Here is a 21,033-nt window from a genome sequence, read left to right as displayed (position 1 = left end):
CAGCAGCTCGTCCAATAAGGGGGGATGGCGCACTTTTAGAATGAGGCAGCAATTAACACCAGTTAGATCATGGGCATAATTGACGATGAATTATGGGCATTGCACGTCACAGCACCATGTGTTAATCAAGCTCTAGAACAAAGTGTACATAAAGAATAGAAGGGCAATACCAAGTTTCATTATGACCTTTCGGAATGATTGATCATTATTAGGCACTAAATGGCCAGCTTCCATAAATCAAGGGGTAGCCTATTGCATAATATTAAAATTAAAGACCTTTGCATCTTCTTCCATTTGTACATACGTATCTGGTATTTCATATGTTTAATGAATAGGGTGGTATAGATGGCCTTAGCTTTCGATCCAAACCGGACCTAGTTCAGAGGCATAAAGTACAAACAAATACATATCCATTCATAGAAAAAGAGAGGGGAAATGGATTAAAGGAAGAAAGAAGCGGGAAAGAAAGAAGCGGGAAAATAACAGCCAATCAAAGTTTCTATTTCAGAAACAATTGGTGGCTATGAACCAATACGAGTAGAGTGGCGAGGACAAAGGAGGTTTCATATGAAAGGATGGATTACTGGACCATAAAAGTGGTAAATGCATCGTTCGTTAACAATGCAGGGAAACATGAAAGGGTAGAATTAGAGAACAAGTTGCATCATGATGCAATTAACAATGGTCAATTAATAGAGAAAAGCAAGATCAAAAGTACGATGGTATTAAAAAAAAAGGTATGAGGGACCTGTGGAAAAAAAGGGGGGTTACTTACATGAGATAGTTATAGTAACAAATATATAGGAACAACTTTAAAAAATTAATTTATACTTGAGTTACAGAATATAAACAACATTATAGTTCTCAAGCAGAAGTGAAGTGGGGGTAACGGAAATTTATTTAACACCAGTGTTTATGTTTAGTCCAAAGGACTTGACTGTCTTGAGTTGGTGAATCCAGTGTGATTCTCTATGCTTGCAGTTATATTTCATATGTTCATAAATTGCACAAATGGGAGGATCCCAAGGGTAGTTTCATTGTTTCTAAGATGAAAGAGGATTGTAGACGCTTGGACCCTCGGCAAGATTCAAGATGTTCCATTACATTTCCAGTGCTGAGCAGTCTGGTTAGTTTTTACCGCCAGTCTGCAAAATATTGAATTATTCGGTTGGGTCCTGAGGCGAATTAGAATAAATCTGCTTTATACTTGTTAAGTATAAAGAGTTACACGGTTCAATGGTTTGGCGGGAACATTGAATAGGACTGGGTGCGGTACCCAGGGTAAGGCTTATCTGGCTATGCTATCAATAAACACATTAAAGCTTTGTTAATTTAGTTTTTTTTTAGTCGTTATATAGTTTAAGTATCATCGGTAACAGTAGCAGCTACCATAGCTTAGCAGGGAGGTCAGTACTAGCTTGAACCTGAAAGCGTTGATTTGCATAGATCAGGTGTACGTTTCCAATATCGGTTGGTTTTTCGTATCTGGCGGTCAACACAGCACTGATGTTCCATGGCAATGACACGTTGTGTCGTAAAAATGTCGGTACAAAATGTAACGAACAATGGAGGCGGGCTAAACCGTAAAGCTTACGTATTTGAACAACAAAGGCGCATGATTAAAAATTATCAGTTGATCCGGTTATTCAAGTTACAGGGTGTAATTATTGTCAGTGAAGACGAAAATATGGTCGTTACAAAAAGTAACAAACATTATAATGTGGGACTAAACGTACAGAGTATGTACATGAGATGAGAAGACGCATGATTAAAAATGATCGAGTGATCCGGTTATTCAAGTTACAGGGTGTAATTATTGGCAGTGAAGATAACAATTCGTAAAGTGGTTACAAAAAGTAACCCATTATAATGTTGGATTAAAATGTAACAGAGCATACACATGAAATGACAAGATGCATGATTAAAAATAGGTTCAATTACAGGGTGTAATTTTTACAGTAAAGACAAAAATGTTCGATGCAAACGTAGAAGAGTGTGAAGATGAAAAGAGAAGATGAATGATTAAAAAGGAATCAGTTGCTCCGGTTGCAGCATAGCTTGCAGACATCTTCATCCGGTTGCAGCATAGCTTGCAGACATACCATATTTGACTTATATGACCTTTATTAAAGTAGCATAGTTAATGTTTAAAGTATAATCAGCATATGAAGCTCTGCTGTTAAAAGCAGCATTCTTGGTTGCCATTTTCGGTTATTCTGAGGGTGAGTGAGTTTACAACTCTCGATGGCAAATTCCCGGGCGTTGCGTATTGGTGATATTTCCTTTAATCAGGAAGGGAATTTGCAAGTAGTTCTAAGATATTCAAAAACGGATCAAGTGGGTAAAGTTCAATCATTTCTATTGACAGGAATGCCAATACTTCACCGTTTGTACATTGAGGGGGGACCCTATGTCAGCCAGACAAGTTAATCACATCTTAAAGTAGGGATTAAGGCCTTCAGGTAAACCCCACACCCTTTTCATTTCATTGTTGCAGGATATGTTTGGGGTTCGGGAGGAACAAATCAAAAGTATGGGGAGATGGAAGTCTGGAGCACTTGAATCCTACATTAGGCCAGACTTAATGTTTTCAATTGTCTAAAAGGGGGTAGCTTGTAGCAAGGTCATAAATAAGCAGTGTAGACAACCGCTTCTTTAATTAGCATATTGCCGTTTAAGATAAATAATCATTTACAAGATTGGTGAATGTTGAGTTGGTTGTTAACAAATTGTGTACAACATTTTCAACTACATACAAGACTTTGACAAGATAAAATATTGGTCAGAACAGATTACCCAGGCTGTTTTTCTTTGAATTTGTTTTTATACAGATGTTTATCGGGGACAGTATCATTCGCCACAGCAGCGGCACAGTGGTGGTACAGTAAAATGGAAAGGCCTGTCTGGGGCACGCCTGGACGGCTGGGACTAGGCTCAGGAGATACGGCAAAAGGCGAGGTCCCGACGGCAATAGTGTTACATCTAAGGACCAAAGATATCTTGAAGGAAAATTCGGGACAGATAACACATAGGGTAAAAGGGAGCCTAAAGATGTTCATCAATCCGATGCAAGAACGTGGGTACCAGGACAGTATCATTCGCCACAGCAGCGGCACGGTGGAGGTACAGTGACATGGAAAGGCGTGTCTGGGGCACGCCTGGACGGCTGGGACTAGGCTCAGGAGACTCCTGGCAAAAGGCGAGGTCCCGACGACAATAGTGTTACATATAAGGACCAAAGATATCGTGAAGGAAAATTCGGGACAGATAAGACATAGGGTAACAGGGAGCCTAAAGATGTTCATCAATCCGAAGCAAGAACGTGGATACCGGGACAGTATAATTTGCCACAGCAGCGACACAGTGGTGGTACAAGTGACATGGAAAGACGTGTCTGGGGCACGCCTGGACGGCTGGTACTAGGCTCAGGAGATACCTGGCAAAAGGCGAGGTCCCGACGACAATAGTGTTATATCTAAGGACCAAAGATATCTTGAAGGAAAGTTCGGGACAGAGTAGACATAGGGTAAAGAGAGCCTAAAGGTAATTAGGAATATCCTACCCAACACACGGTTAATTTGGTCAGACATTTTGTTAAGGGTGAAGTATCAAGGTAAAGTTAAAGGAGGGCAGAAAAACGCTGCACTTGGGATTTAAATATGTATGCAAAGAAGATACTTCGGGAGATGCAAAACGCACCTGTTATAAAACACCCCCATCTCATTAACCCTTCCCGGAAGGTGCGTACTGGCAAGACATGATTCATTTGGTTCCATCAAAATTTATCAAACGGGTTGACACTCGGAGAAAGTTTTGTAAAAAAAAAAAAAAATAAATAAAAAAAAAAAAAAAAAAAAAAAGGGGGGGGGGTGTTTGGGCAAATTTTTATATCAAAATTTGCTTTGGCGGTAAGTTTAGGTTGTTCCTATAAACAAGAAGCTAATAGGCATTGTAGCCTGTGAGGAAGTGGTAAATTCATTTATGTGAATTGATATGGATAAATATGGTGGTAATAAAATGATGTGATTGTATATAAAGAAGTAGATTAATTTGGTACCTTCTTGGCAACTCGCTGGAAGTGGGAACCTCATTGACCCGGAGTTTTCTCCAGTCAATGAGTGCATTTATAATTATAATAATTGTAATTAGTCTGGTACCTTCTTTGGCAAATCGCCGAGAAGTGGGAACCTTTGCGGATTGGAAATTTACCGTTCGCAAAGTGAGGGATTGGGACCCTTTGCGAATTGGTCGCAAAGTGTATCATAATGGGAACTGGTATACTTCTTTATGAGTGTGGATATCACTGGATGGAATTAAATAAAGGGAAATCCCTTATATTATTATGAATGGGCGTTTTACCACCGAATTCAGAGTACGGAATAAATTAACTCTTGGCAGAGTTCACTACAACAACAAATCCTTGTGTCTGTGTATATTTATCAGGTGGTAATCTCACTGGTAATCTGGATTAGTGACAGCAGGAGGACATTCACTTTGGAAAAGTTTATTGGCGAAAACGGTACTAAACACCACCTAGAAGACTCTAGCCCGCCGTACCAGAGCGGTGTTACACCGCCTGCCGTACCAGAGCTGCACCGCTCATGTAGCCGGGAGCAGAGCTGCAGCACCCGGCACTACAGCGAGGACGGCTGCTTCCGCTGAGTGTTCAACCGACGGAACAATGGAATGTGTACCGCTGCAATAAATTTACAAACCTGAAGGGTAAGAAACTTATTGGTTTAATACGAATTCGTTGCCACAGTTCAATTCTTTGAATGAAAACTTAACTTTGTCATTCTAAGCTCAAACAGCTCGGTGAAAATATCCTTTAGGCTAGGGCCTACTCTCAAAATTACTAGTAAAGATATTTTCTTGATGAAAGAATTATAACGAGATGTTACATTTGCATCAGGGATAAAGAATATTAATTTTGTTTGTTACCCATACACCGATGTGTGTTAGCACATGGAGCAATAAACTAGTTTATTGCTCCATGTTTAGCACCTCTGTATACTCAGTACTTTCCCGAGTGCAGTGAAAAAAAATATCGCAGGCATGTAACTCGGGTGGGATTTGAACCCACGACCCTTGCAATTCAGGATTCGAACTGCCTCTATCTACCGGGCAACCTCGGTAGTCTAGTTGGTAAGACACTGCTCTAGAATTGCAAAGGTCGTGGGTTCGAATCCCACCTGAGTAACATGCCTGTGATATTTTGTTCACAGGACTCGGGAAAGTACTGAGTATACAGTGCTACACACATCGGTGTATATGGGTAAAAACCAAAATTGATGAAAGAAGGCTAATGTAGGTTCATATAAAAACGTAGAATGATATGTCTCTTGGTAGGAATGGTTTACTTGACTTAGCGACTACTGTTTTGTTTGTAAAAACATTATAATGTGAGGCGAGTGTCTTTGACGGGAGGAGGGGGGGGGGGGGCACTTGCGAAAACAAAAAAACTTAAATCTGTTTTGGCTTCTTTTCATGCAAAAAGACTTCACTTTTCAGCCTCGCCGACTGTTTGTTTTGACGTTGTCCACGTGGGTAGTCGGCCTAAAGTAAAGTAATCAGCCTAAACTTTCACTTTTGACTTTTATGGCAGTTTTTATTGATAAGTTTGGACTGTATAATGAGCATTACGTCGATACAAACCAAATCCTAACTTGAAGAAATTTAAAGGCTGTGGACACTATTGGAAATTGTCAAAGACCAGTCTTCTTACATATCTTAACATATAAAATAACAAATTTTGTCAAAATTTGAGCTCAACTGGTCGTCGAAGTTGCGAGATATGAATGAAATAAAAAACACCCTCGCCACACGAAGTTGTGTGCTTTCAGATGCTTGATTTCGGGACCTCAACTTCTAAATCTGAAGTCTCGAAATAAAATTCGTGTGAAATTAATTCTTTCTAGAAATCTACGTTACTCCAGAGGGAGCCGTTTATAACAATGTTTTATTGCGTGTTATCAAGTAGGTTTTTATGCCAACAGTTATTTTGAGTCATAACCTATAGTGTCCATAGCTTTAACAATATATTGGTTGACGTTGAAGTTGTCTTAGGTTGACATCAGTATGCAAATTTATAGCCGGATACTACAGCAGTCAACACTCAAATTGAATAACCACATTTTGGTGTAACTATGCTATTTTCTAACCTATTTAGAATTTCTAAACTGCAGGTTATTTCCAACAGATACTGGTGAAATAAATTTACCGAAAATACAGAAGTTTTTGCCGCATAAATCCGGCTTATAGAGGATCAAAAGTGGACAACGCAATTTTCTTATTTTTTTTTTATAGTAGAAAATGAGGATTTCCTTTCAAGTTAAACCATTAATTTTTTTAAAATCTTCATTTTCTGCTTGCAGAAATTTGGAGTTTACTTTTTGCCAGTAGGCCTAACTGGCGGTCAAAAAGCAGACAACCCAAATTTCTAATTTTTTACAAGCAGTTCAGTGGAAATTGCACTGAACCAAATTTCCAAATTTCTACTAGCAGAAATTTGGACTGAACGTTTTGGTCCAAACCAAATTTCAATATTTCTACAAGCAAAAGTTTAGATTTTACTTTTTGGACCAAACCATATTTCAAAATTTCTACTAGTCGAATTTGTTACTTTGACTTTTTGGATTTTAGTGAGCGAGAAGTGCTTAATTAGTATGAGCGCAAGAGTAGACGCATCATTGGTGTAGCCGGAAAACCAATCTGGCAATCGCCACTTTAATTCAGCTTTGTCAAATTTAGCTTTGATCTTTGCCGACTCACAGCGACCTTTAGTAGATCCTTGACTGTCACGTCCTGACATATAGGAATCACATCCCCATTTAGTTGTGGTTCAGTGGTTCTGTGATCTTGGTTTTCTGTATGTCTGATAATAAGTTTGTGTTTGATGAAGCCAAGTTGTTCTACAAGAAAATAATTTTAGTATTTATATTTAATAATTATATTTAACAACATTTTGTTTTCGAAAGATTTAAAATACACTACACAGTGGTTGTCAAAAAACAAAACCCTAAAACATAACCCATTAGCTAAGACCAATACAAAGTCAAAAGTTACTAAACACAAAATAGTGATACATGCAAATCTTATAATTGTAGAGTTGCTAAAAGTGTCCCCAAAATAACACAAATTATATAACTTCAGTTGCCTTCAAAAATGTGCCGGGTGTGACAAAGCATAACAATTCTACATGTATTTACTTTAAGTCACCTGGAAGTGGTATTTTGTCAAAATAAAGCCTTTGTCACTAAATTATATGTTTTGATGCGTAGAGTATTTTTTTATTAATAAATTTAAAAGTAGGCCCGACCTGAGAGGCGCTGTTCGTGACGTCAATCGAGGCGCGATATTTGAAGCACGACGGCATTGCCAGCAGCAATACACCAGCAGCAATACACCTGGTCGACATTGCCGTGAAAATGCAAGAAATTAACCTTTTTTTGAAACGTACAAACTCACGACTAGGACTTGCATGTTGCACGTACGTGTGTTCGATGTTCGATCGAGTCAAAGTCTGCCTCGATTGACGTCACGAAATGAGTAGGCTGAGTCACCCCCAAACAACTTTATCTTGTTTTTAACATATAAATCGTTACAAACAATTACTCAAAATATTTTTTTAATGTTCATTAACATAATTATACTCTAATGTTTGAAGACAAAAATTATATTTCCAGGTAAATTTAAATTAATGACTTCAACTAAACTCAAACAAATTATTTCCACTTTGCACAAACACAAAGGGTACAACAAAAAGCAATGTTGAGCGGGCACAAGCCAGGCCTTGTTGTGAAGCCCCTTTGTGGGCAAAAAATAACGAACAAACAAACTTATTCAGCTTATTACAATTTAGCTTAACTTAATTTTTTACAAAGCAAAGATATTATAGAGGGACGATGATCTGACACGAAACAAGTTGGGACAATATATTTCTTTATTTTAAACTATTTATTTTAAACTGTTATTGTGCGTTAGCTCTGACTGGTTTAAGTTGTTCATCGATCGGAAACCAGATGTCACAAATTAATTTTCTCCTACAGTAATCAATGATCCCTTATAGATGAGTGTGTTTGCAGTCTGCGTCTAGCTTGCTTGCGTTGAGTCTGCTTGAAGTTGCGGTAGTTGGCACTTGACGAGAACATTCTTTTCTACTAGGTCCTCTAAGTCTGGGTAGCAACGATCCTCATTATCATTGTCGTTATTCGTTACCAAACTTTCCGTCGGCGGGAACAGTAGATAATGTGGCAAAGTGATAATGATGATCTGGCCGAGAGCGCGGGAGATCATCGAATACAGGCTGGGTTCTATGTAAAACATCATAGGGCTTGTATCACTGTGAGGCAACTTGCGCACAATGACCATAATAACAACAGGACTCTCGCAACCTCTGTAGCTGATGATATTCACAATGCGGCACTTAGAACCTGATGCGACAACCTCCGACCTCTTATCATCATCAGATGATGGCGTAACTTCTACTGGGACTTGTAATGCTTTACACGCCCTTTCCACAACATCCTTTATGAAGCGATTTGTGTTGACACCATAGTCACCCACGACAAAGGAAACAGATGATGGGTCGATTTCCGGTAGACGCTCCCATATATGCTTCAGTGTATGAGTGAAACGAGTTTGAATACATGTGCAACTCAAAGGGTCGGTGGTTCCACAGAAGCAATTCTGTACAGGGTACCACTGAGGAACACACCCATCAACTGCGTTCCCACTTGTCGAAAGGAAGAACTTGTTTTTGCAAGGAGGCTTCAAGGCCTTGTAAAACCGAAAACTGTTCCGCGTCATTCGCTTACAAATGGTGAGAGATGCCACCTTAAAGCTTGATGGATGTTTACGTGAAACTACACTCGTGGACGAAGATAAAATCTCGGCGTATGAATCTGTTGCTATGCTTACCCAGACAAAGTTTTTTGTGCAAGACTTAATGTTACTTTCAAGTTGGGTCCAATCCCAACCACGAGGGTCAAACGGGACCTCGTCCCACATGATATGAGCATTTGGGTGCTCTGACATGACGCGACGGGTGAGCTCTGCCAACAACTTGGGGTCGAAACTTTGACAGTACGGATTATGATTACTAGTCGGGTAACTATATCTAGTAGTAGGGAAGCAGTCGCGGTAAAGATCAGCTATGGACATGATCTTGATGGAAGGTGACAATGGCTCAGAGAACAATTTCCGGTATTGTGACACGAGAAGACTTGGAGAGCGTAGCAAGCCACAACCTTTGTTGCTCTTCTCCTCATCAAACCGATTCGACAGATTTATACTTGTACACGATACAACATAGACGATCCCCGATCCTTCTTCACTTTCTTCACTTTTTGCTATCTTCTGGGCCATTTGAGCCAAGACCAGAGACTTCCCCGTACCGTAATCTCCGAAGATGAATTGGCGTCGATTGCCATCTGCGATTATCTTAATCTGTTCAGGAGTCAACAGAAGATTCCTGACCTTCGCACTAGTTTTCTTGATGGCGTCTGGCAAAGTTAGAATATTTACAGTGGACGCCAGTCCAACGTATCGCCCGCACAAGTCATTGTAGTTCTCTGAGCCAAAGCTTTCTTCCACCTTGAACCGTTTCCCGACTGACTTGTTAAATTCTGTTGTCGACTCTAAATCTTCACTTGTCAGCACTTGTCTTTTGTGAGTGTCACACATGCTCATATCACTTAAGTGATCACGTGTCAGGTTAGGCAGTGCAACATAACCAACAACGGGCACCGTTGAAATAAAGTCCAGGTCAGCATTCATCTCGTGGAAGGCTTTCTCATCTTTAGCGACTTGTTCGAAGGCCTTTTTTGTTTGCCCACGCTTGGTTTTCCAGGCGCTGGTTGCTTGGACAGCTTTGACTTGAACGAATGTAACTCCGGTGTTGAGCTTAATGACCATGACGTCATGATCACCGTCAATTGTTTTCCGTTTCTTACTGCCTGTTTTCACAGCACAGCGAAGATAGTCCTGCATCTCATACTCACTGAGAACCAACATGCCTTCCCCATGCCCACAGCCCCACGAGTAGAAACATTTGACCACCTTCTCCACGGCGTCTTTCTGTAAACGATATGCGACCTCTTTCTCTGATACTTCATCGTTTGTTTTCAAGTCGAGATTCCCCGTAGTGTGGTAAAAGTGCAGAGCAGGAGCCCGGTAAGTGGTACAAGATAAGTTTGGGTAGTGGTCTTGAAGGTAAGTCTTTGTTGCGTCTTCGAAGGATATCGTTTCTCCTGAACTATGTAGAGTAATTCTCAACTCCTTGGTATCCAACGGGTCAAGATGCTTTACCACGGGGTCCTTGGCGAAGCAAGCTGGGCATGATGACACAGACAGGCCGGTTTCCATGTTTGAAGCCATGATTGTAACTACAGAGAGGAACAAAATAGAACAAACTTATTAATCTTCTAAATTCTAGACTTTGACAACAAAAGATGCACCTACAATTAAAGAAGTAGCACAATATGTTGACATAAACCTTTCCCCATCGTATGTTTGGTCGACAACGGAAAACCAGAACGTTGCATATAAAGTCACAAGTTATGTTCAAAAGAGTATTTGAAAACCAAACATAATAATTTTCCTTTTTCTTATTAACCCTGGGGAAACCTCTCAGTTAAACACTGTTTTTCAGAGGTGCCCAGCAACTACATACACATTAAAATTTTAAAATTGTATTAAAAATATACTGATAAAAAATATACTTAAAAAAAAATTCACTAATATTAAAAATAGAAAAACAGCAAAATTTAAATAAAGACAACGGATATACCACAACACCACAACAACTTTACAACAAGCAAAATATACAGTAGAGACGAAGGTTAAAATTCTGGTCCAGCCAGGAAAAAAAAAAACACCACAATCCCCATTATTGAAAACTCAAATCGTTGTATTGAACTTAAAAACTTGCTACAGTGTAAGGGGAGTTGGTTGAATGACTTGACCCAACGAGCAGAACATTTTCGTTTACCTGAGTTTGTTTTAGGAAGTGGGGGAACTAAAAGACCTTGTGAGCCCGATCCGGTATTGTATGAGTGGGCAGTGGCGGCATAGTTAAAGGAACACGTTGCATTGGATCGGACGAGTTGGTCTATTAAAAGCGTTTGAAACCGTTTGTTATGAAATGCATTTGGTTAGAAAGATGTTTTAAAAGTAGAATATAATGATCCACACAAGTATCACTCGAAATTGCACGGTTTTCCTTTTACGTCGCAAACTATCACGGTCGGCCATTTATGGGAGTCAAAATTTTGACTCCCATAAATGGCCGACTGTGTTAGTCGACAGGGTAAAAAGAAAACCGTGCAATTTCGAGGCATATTTGTGTAGATCATTGTATTCTACGTTTACAACATCTTTCTACAACAAACGGTTACAGAACGACTTTCAAAGACCAACTCGACAGATCCAAGGCAACGTGTTCCTTTAAAAACATTACAAAGTTGAGGAAGCAGTGTGGAAGTAGGACTTTTATATACTAAAATGTTTAAGTAAAAACTTCTCCTGGCACTTAAAAACTCCCAGCGAAGAGCAGATAAAATAGTGTGTGAGGAAGTTCTCCGGGGGAGGAAAAGAATACCTTTATCAGCACTGAAATTAGTCATAATTCAATCAAAGTAGGGTGTATAAGAATACTGGCGTGCTAGCATGGACGTCATTGGATACCTCGGGCAACAAACAACTCCCCTTTACTTAGTTACTTGGAACTTATGGAAGACATTCTGTGCATCTTTTTGTAAAGGTTGGAAACTGAATATAATAATTAGAAAACTTTTGTTTTATGTATCGATCCTTACGAAGGGACCCTGGAGTATAGCAATAGGTGATCAGATGGATTTCTCCAGCAGGGGACAGCAAACTCTCTGGGGTACACTCAGTAGCATGAAGGGGACCCCAAATATCCCATAATGTATTTTTGGTTTTTGTCCATCAAACCTTCATCCAATCATCCAGATAGCCAAATATCAAAGGTTAATACGTGAGTGACTTGAGCTACATGTACGTCAGTACCGGCACCTCGCGCCTTTATAGGGCAATACAACGCCAACACCAATTGCACATCGACAATCAACAAATGATATTATTTCCTCCAAAAATATTTCGGACACAATGCCCTGTCAAGAAGAGAGCACATGAATCATATTAGGACCGGAGTCATTGAACTCCACCCCAAAAGTGCCCCGGCGCATAATGGCCCACAGTGGACTGGGGTCGATTTCATAAAGAGTTAGGACCAGTCCTAACTTAGGACTAGTCACAGGAGATACACAAATTGCATGGATAGTCCTAAGTTAGGACGAGTAACTGGTCCTAACTCGAGATAAAACTAGTCCCAACTCTCTGTGAAATCCACCCCTGATCACTTTACTAACCCCTGTTTACGGTTTGAATGGATTGGAATAATAAAACACGCACTACTTTAAGTTATGTTTATACATTCCATAAAGTGTACAGTGAACAACCCCGGCCCACAACTATTAAAGGGGCACTCTGTACAGGCCGTTACTTCCGAGTCCCCACATATCGACAATACTAAAAGCTGTTGCAAACATTAGTAATATGGATAGTGCATTCAAAACTCTACAAAAACAGTCTCATTAAAAATGCTCAGTAATACTATAATTATTATTATTATTGTTATTGTTATTGTTATTGTTATTGTTATTGTTATTGTTATTGTTATTGTTATTGTTATTGTTATTGTTATTGTTATTGTTATTGTTATTGTTATTGTTATTGTTATTGTTATTGTTATTGTTATTGTTATTGTTATTGTTATTGTTATTGTTATTGTTATTGTTATTGTTATTGTTATTGTTATTGTTATTGTTATTGTTATTGTTATTGTTATTGTTATTGTTATTGTTATTGTTATTGTTATTGTTATTGTTATTGTTATTGTTATTGTTATTGTTATTGTTATTGTTATTGTTATTGTTATTGTTATTGTTATTGTTATTGTTATTGTTAAGGAAAGTGGTAACTAAGCTCTATTGACAGGATAACGAGTGCAAATAATACTTTTTGTGAGAAAAGAAATTTGTTAGACGGGGTATTGATCAAAAGGTACAATATGTGTGTTTTGTCACTGTTAAAAGTTAAAACCAGCCCGAAACCATTGCTGACAACTTTTGCCCCTTCCAATGCACACAACGCCTAATATACATCAAGGAACCTATTGTCAGTTGGGCCTACACCAGTATCAAAGTTTCCTTCCACCGTAACACTTATACCTGGTATTCTGCCTCTACAGAGAGGTTAAAAGAGGCGGCAAAGAGAATCACGTTAGACCTTAAAATCCAATAAGAATCCATCAAGTAAACTTCACAGTCCACAACTCATACACTAAAATGGCGGTAATCACACTGTCGTTCGTAAATACGTTTTAAATGAAGTGACGCCAATCGGGACCTTGCGCAATCAGTATGAAATATTGGGAAAACCAGGGGGAAACCCGTAGCGCTTACCTACATCAAAAATGATGACGTTAGACTAATGTGAAAGCTTTCAGCTCAAGCCAAAACAACTTTTGTGTATTTAATTGCAGAACGATATTTGCATGTTGGTAGAGAATGGTAATCATAAAAAAAAAAAAAATAAATAAAAAAAAATAGGCTTGATGAACATTGGGCTCATACACACAGTACGTGCAAATACAGGTTTCATTGTGATGCCGTGTCTGCCATGGTTTGTACATAGGCCTTGCTCGAGGAAATAAAACTGCAAAAACATGTTTTCTTTTTGATGGCAAATTGCTTGTTGTAAAGTTTTGTGCTGTTGTGGTATATCCGTAGTCTTTATTTAAATGTTGCTGTTTTTCTATTTTTAATATTAATTCATAAAGACCTCAGACAGTATCGCTATTCCTATTGGTGGAGAGCGCGTCACGTGAGCGTCCAGTAAAAAGTGTTGAAACATGGGCGTGACCATTGATCTCCAGATAATGGAGATCAATGGGCGTGACACACGAGCTTACACCTGTGCTTATAAGACAGTTTCTTCATTCCTATTGGTCGAGAGCAACGGCTGAAACATTTTTGTGCCACCTCACGCGATACGCGCGAAGCGCACAGCATTCTCTTATGAGGAGTTGTTTACACCCGAGGGCCTTACCATTTCATAATTGGAGGGGTGGTGTGTTAAAAGAAATCATTGAACAGTTATAATTTTTGCATTTATTTTACTTTTTGACCAAAATGTGTTGATGTTTTTTTACCGAAAAGTTTATTATGAATGGGATTGGTCTCGGTAAATTTATTAAGAACCAGCCGTCAAAACTCTTCCTATCTTTTAGACTAATCTTAGGACATGAGACGAGTCCCAACCCTGCACTGTAGTATGCAGACCTTAAGATTAATCTTAAGATAGGACGAGTTATACTAACTCGAGATAAGACGAGTCCTAACTTTTGTGAAATCGACCCAGGCCTCGTTGGGATTAAACCACTAGTTGAAAACCTCTTCACCAAATATTGATTCCCTCATTAATGTTTTTATGAATAAAATTTTATATTAATACAACTTAAGTTTTGTAATGTGTATGTGGTTACTGGGCACCTCTGAAAAACAGTGTTTCACTGAGAGGTTTCCCCAGGGTAAAGAAGAAATAAACAAATACAACAAATTTAAACACACAGTTCTTTTCAGTCAAAGCAACTACGGGGTAGCGGCTTCAATGGGCAACATGTTCATGCTTTAAGACTGCTTAGGTTTGGGCTAGCTTAGGAGGCTCAGATCACACACTTGCTGATAATGGGAAAGTTTCGCATTTAGACACCTTCATATATAGAAGATGTGACCTGTGACTTCACATGTTAACAAAAGAGCCACCAAGCGTAGATTTCATGCAGGCACGAATCTACACAGCCCAATGGAAGAAAACATAAAAGCTTGCATTTTATGAAGATTGCACTGTTTAATTTTTAACTTTTGATATGATGAAAGGGGGCACATCTCAAAGCTTGTTCAGCTTTTCCTTTCATAACTCTTGGATTTAGGTGGAAATTATGACACAAAATGTCAACTTTCCCATACGAATATAGTACAGTATCTTGCCTGCCAGAAAAGCCAAATAATGTACAAGGTCACACTTATTGTGAACACACGTCATAATGGTTTTTACTTTGAGAGCAGAATCTTTTTGGAGGGCCTGTGTCAAATAGTGTTGTCAGATTAATTCCATTTGACTGTAGGTTGTCTTCTAATGTTTTTGAAGTTGGTTCCTTTGTGTTTATTATTATCCCATACCAGGCTGACAAACTTGGATAATGTTATCTCACATGGCCCTCTACAAATCATGGATATTATTTTCCCATACTTCGTTGACCAACTTGGATAATGTTATCTCGCATGGCTCTCTTCAAATCATGGATTTTATTGTCCCACACTTGGCTGACAAACCTGGATAATGTTATCTCACATGGCCCTCTACAAATCAAGGATATTATTATCCAATACTTGGCTGACCAACCTGGACAATGCTATCTCAATGGCCCTCTACAAATCATGGATATTATTATCCAATACTTGGCTGACCAACTTGGATAATGTTATCTCACATGACCCTCTGCAACTAATGGATACTATTATCCCATACTTGGCTGACCAACTTGGATAATGTTATCTCACATGGCCCTCTACAAATCATGGATATTATTTTCCCATACTTGGCTGACAAACTTGGATAATGTTATCTCAATGGCCCTCTACAAATCATGGATTTTATTGTCCCATACTTGGCTGACAAACCTGGATAATGTTATCTCACTTGGCCCTCTACAAATCAAGGATATTATTATCCAATACTTGGCTGACCAACCTGGATAATGCTATTTCAATGGCCCTCTACAAATCATGGATATTATTATCCAATACTTGGCTGACCAACTTGGATAATGTTATCTAACCTGGCCCTCTACAAATCATGGATATTATTATCCAATACTTGGCTGACCAACTTGGATAATGTTATCTCACATGGCCCTCTACAAATCATGGATATTATTTTCCCATACTTCGCTGACCAACTTGGATAATGTTATCTCGCATGGCTCTCTTCAAATCATGGATATTATTGTCCCATACTTGGCTGACAAACTTGGATAATGTTATCTCACATGGCCCTCTACAAATCAAGGATATTATTATCCAATACTTGGCTGACCAACTTGGATAATGTTATCTCACATGGCCCTCTACAAATCAAGGATATTATTATCCCATACTTGGCTATCCAACTTGGATAATGTGATCTCACATGGCCCTCTTCAAATCATGGATACATTTATCCCATACTTGGCTGACCAACTTGGATAATTATATCTCACATGACCCTCTACAAATCATGGATATTATTATCCCATACTTGGCTGACCAACTTGGATAATGTTATCTCACATGACCTTCTTCAAATCATAGATATTAATACGCCATACTTGGCTGACCAACTTGGATAATGTTATCTCACATGGCCCTGTTCAAATCATGGATTTTATTATCCCATACTTGGCTGACCAACTTGGATAATGGTATCTCACATGGCCTTCTACAAATCATGGATATTATTATCCCAAACTTGGCCGACAAACTTGGATATGTTACTGTTATCTCACATTGCCCTCTACAAATCATAGATATTATTGTCCGAGCACGTAGCGTCAAAATGCATCCGCAATAACTTTTTTAAGCACAAATTTGTGTAATCTCACAGAATGTGCTTCTAAAATAGCAACATATTACCTCACTTATTCAAATGTGCTGAGATTTCAGCGAAATCTAAAATTTTATGGAAAGATTTGAGTTCACATGAGTTCACTTTGGAAATATTGGGTGTTCTTGATTAATTTGTCAGTTGGGCCTACACAAGTATCAAAGTTTCCTTCTACCATGGGAACACTTACCTGGTATTCTGCCACGACAGAGAGGTTAAAATAGGCAGCAAAGACAACTACGTTAGACCTTAAAATCACGTACAAGCTCTTAGGTAAACTTCACAGTCCACGACTCATAGGCTAAAATGGCGGTGGTCACGTACTGTCTTCCGTAAATACGTTGTAAATGAAGTGACGCCAATTGGGACATTGCGCAACCAGTATGAAATATTTCAAGTTTTGCTCACCTACATGACACTATACATCTATAATGATGACGTCAGACTATTGTGAAAGCTTTCAGCTCAAGCCAAAACAACTTTTGTGTATTGATGCAGAACGATATTTGCACGTATGGGTAGAGAATGGAAATCATATACCATATAAAAAAATAGGCCATGGATTGTACATAGCCCTTGCTCGAGGAAATAAAACTGCCAAAACATGTTTTCTTTTTGATGGCAAATTGCTTGTTGTAAAGTTTTGTGCTGTTGTGGTATATCCGTAGTCTTTATTTAAATGTTGCTGTTTTTCTATTTTTAATATTAATTCATAAAGACCTCAGACAGTATCGCTATTTCTATTGGTGGAGAGCGCGTCACGTGAGCGTCCAGTAAAAAGTGTTGAAACATGGGCGTGACCATTGATCTCCAGATAATTAGATCAATGGGCGTGACACACGAGCTTACACCTGTGCTTATAAGACAGTTTCTTCATTCCTATTGGTCGAGAGCAACGGCTGAAACATATGTGCCACCTCACGCGATACGCGCGAAGCGCACAGCATTCTCTTATAAGGAGTTGTTTACACCCGAGGGCCTTACCATTTCATAATTGGAGGGGTGTTGTGTTAAAAGAAATCATTAAACAATAATAATTTTTGCATTTATTTTACTTTTTGACCAAAATGTGTTGATGTTTTTTTACCGAAAAGTTATTTATGAATGGGATTCGTCTCGGTAAAATTATCAAGAACCAGCCGTCGAAACTCTTCCTATCTTTTAGACTAATCTTAGGACATGAGACGAGTCCCAACGCTGCACTGTAGCATGCAGACCTTAAGATTAATCCTAAGTTAGGACGAGGCCTCGTTGGGATTAAACCACTAATTGAAAACCTCTTCACCAAACATTGATTTCCTTATTAATGTTTTTAGAAATATATTTTTATATTAGTACAATTTAATGTTTTCAATGTGTATGTAGTTTGCTGGGCACCTCTGAAAAACAGTGTTTCACTGAGAGGTTTCCCCAGGGTAGAGAAGCAATAAACAAATACAACAAAATTATACACTCAGTTCTTGTCAGTCAAACCAACTACGGGGTAGCGGCTTCAATGGGCAACATGTTCATGCTTTAAGAAGACTGCTTGGGTTTGGGCTAGCTTAGGAGGCTCAGATCACACACATGCTGATAATGTGAAAAATTCACATTTAGACACCTTCATATATAGAAGATGTGACCTGTGACTTCACATGTTAACAAAAGAGCCACCAAGCATAGATTTCATGCAGGCACGATTTCTACACAGCCCAATGGAAGAAAACATAAAAGCTTGCATTTTATGAAGATTGCACTGTTTAATTCTAAACTGTTGATATGATGAAAGGGGGCACATCTCAAAGCTTGTTCAGCTTTTTCTTTCATAACTCTTGGATTTAGGTGGAGATTATGACACAAAATGTCAACTTTCCCATACGAATATAGTACAGTATCTTGCCTGCCAGAAAAGCCAAATAATGTACAAGGTCACACTTATTGTGAACAAACGTCATAATGGTTTTTACTTTGAGAGCAGAATCTTTTTGGAGGGCCTGTGTCAAATAGTGTTGTCAGATTAATTCCATTTGACTGTAGGTTGTCTTCTAATGTTTTTGAAGTTGGTTCCTTTGTGTTTATTATTATCCCATACCAGGCTGACAAACTTGGATAATGCTATCTCAATGGCCCTCTACAAATCATGGATATTATTGTCCCATACTTCGTTGACCATCTTGGATAATGTTATCTCGCATGGCTCTCTTCAAATCATGGATTTTATTGTCCCATACTTGGCTGACAAACCTGGATAATGTTATCTCACATGGCCCTCTACAAATCAAGGATATTATTATCCAATACTTGGCTGACCAACCTGGACAATGCTATCTCAATGGCCCTCTACAAATCATGGATATTATTATCCAATACTTGGCTGACCAACTTGGATAATGTTATCTCAATGGCCCTCTATAAATCATGGATTCTATTGTCCCATAATTGGCTGACAAACTTGGATAATGTTATCTCAATGGCCCTCTACAAATCATGGATTTTATTGTCCCATACTTGGCTAACAAACCTGGATAATGTTATCTCACTTGGCCCTCTACAAATCAAGGTTATTATTATTCAATACTTGGCTGACCAACCTGGATAATGCTATTTCAATGGCCCTCCACAAATCATGGATATTATTATCCCATACTTGGCTGACAAACCTGGATAAAGTTATCTAACATGGCCATGGCCCTCTACAAATCATGGATATTATTATCCCATACTTGGCTGACCAACTTGGATAATGTTATCTCACATGGCCCTCTACAAATCATGGATATTATTATCCCATACTTGGCTGACCAACCTGGATAATGTTATCTCACATGGCCCTCTACAAATCAAGGATATTATTATCCCATACTTGGCTATCCAACTTGGATAATGTGATCTCACATGGCCCTCTACAAATCATGGATAATATTTTCCTATACTTGGCTGACAAACTTGGATAATGTTATCTCACATGGCCCTCTACAAATCATGGATATTATTATCCCACACTTAGCTGACAAACTTGGATAATGTTATCTCACTTGGCCCTCTACAAATCATGAGCTATTTTCCCATACTTGGCTGACAAACTTGGATAATGTTATCTCACATGGCCCTCTACAAATCATGGATATTATTATCCCATACTTGGCTGACAAACTTGGATAATGTTATCTCACATGGCCCTCTACAAATCAAGGATATTATTTTCCCATACTTCGTTGACCAACTTGGATAATGTTATCTCGCATTGCTCTCTTCAAATCATGGATTTTATTGTCCCATACTTGGCTGACAAACCTGGATAATGTTATCTCACATGGCCCTCTACAAATCAAGGATATTATTATCCAATACTTGGCTGACCAACCTGGACAATGCTATCTCAATGGCCCTCTACAAATCATGGATATTATTATCCAATACTTGGCTGACCAACTTGGATAATGCTATTTCAATGGCCCTCTACAAATCATGGATATTATTATCCAATACTTGGCTGACCAACTTGGATAATGTTATCTCACATGACCCTCTGCAACTAATGGATACTATTATCCCATACTTGGCTGACCAACTTGGATAATGTTATCTCACATGGCCCTCTACAAATCATGGATATTATTTTCCCATACTTGGCTGACAAACTTGGATAATGTTATCTCAATGGCCCTCTACAAATCATGGATTTTATTGTCCCATACTTGGCTGACAAACCTGGATAATGTTATCTCACTTGGCCCTCTACAAATCAAGGATATTATTATCCAATACTTGGCTGACCAACCTGGATAATGCTATTTCAATGGCCCTCTACAAATCATGGATATTATTATCCAATACTTGGCTGACCAACTTGGATAATGTTATCTAACCTGGCCCTCTACAAATCATGGATATTATTATCCAATACTTAGCTGACCAACTTGGATAATGTTATCTCACATGGCCCTCTACAAATCATGGATATTATTTTCCCATACTTCGCTGACCAACTTGGATAATGTTATCTCGCATGGCTCTCTTCAAATCATGGATATTATTGTCCCATACTTGGCTGACAAACTTGGATAATGTTATCTCACATGGCCCTCTACAAATCAAGGATATTATTATCCAATACTTGGCTGACCAACTTGGATAATGTTATCTCACATGGCCCTCTACAAATCAAGGATATTATTATCCCATACTTGGCTATCCAACTTGGATAATGTGATCTCACATGGCCCTCTTCAAATCATGGATACATTTATCCCATACTTGGCTGACCAACTTGGATAATGTTATCTCACATGACCCTCTACAAATCATGGATATTATTATCCCATA

At 38.7% G+C, this 21,033-nt stretch overlaps 1 protein-coding gene across 1 annotated transcript; it reads right to left on the bottom strand.

The window, feature by feature from the left end:
- Positions 1-5,313: 5,313 nt before the first annotated feature.
- On the bottom strand, positions 5,314-17,047 carry LOC139954150 (uncharacterized). Its single transcript, XM_071953840.1, has 2 exons — positions 16,919-17,047; positions 5,314-10,385 (listed from the first exon to the last, which is right to left on the bottom strand). The coding sequence occupies exon 2, from the start codon at positions 10,375-10,377 to the stop codon at positions 8,092-8,094; it is 2,286 nt and encodes a 761-aa protein (XP_071809941.1). The 5' UTR covers positions 10,378-10,385; positions 16,919-17,047; the 3' UTR covers positions 5,314-8,091.
- Positions 17,048-21,033: the final 3,986 nt, after the last annotated feature.

Source organism: Asterias amurensis, chromosome 2 (genome assembly GCF_032118995.1).
Source record: "Asterias amurensis chromosome 2, ASM3211899v1".
Classification (NCBI taxonomy): Eukaryota; Metazoa; Echinodermata; class Asteroidea; order Forcipulatida; family Asteriidae; genus Asterias; species Asterias amurensis.
Note: the sequence above shows the minus strand (reverse complement) of the source record. Positions and strands in the feature narration are given on the sequence as shown.

Coding starts and splice junctions, on each gene's coding strand:
- LOC139954150 (XM_071953840.1), bottom strand. CDS start 10,377: ATGGCTTCAAACATGGAAACCGGCCTGTCTGTGTCATCATGCCCAGCT.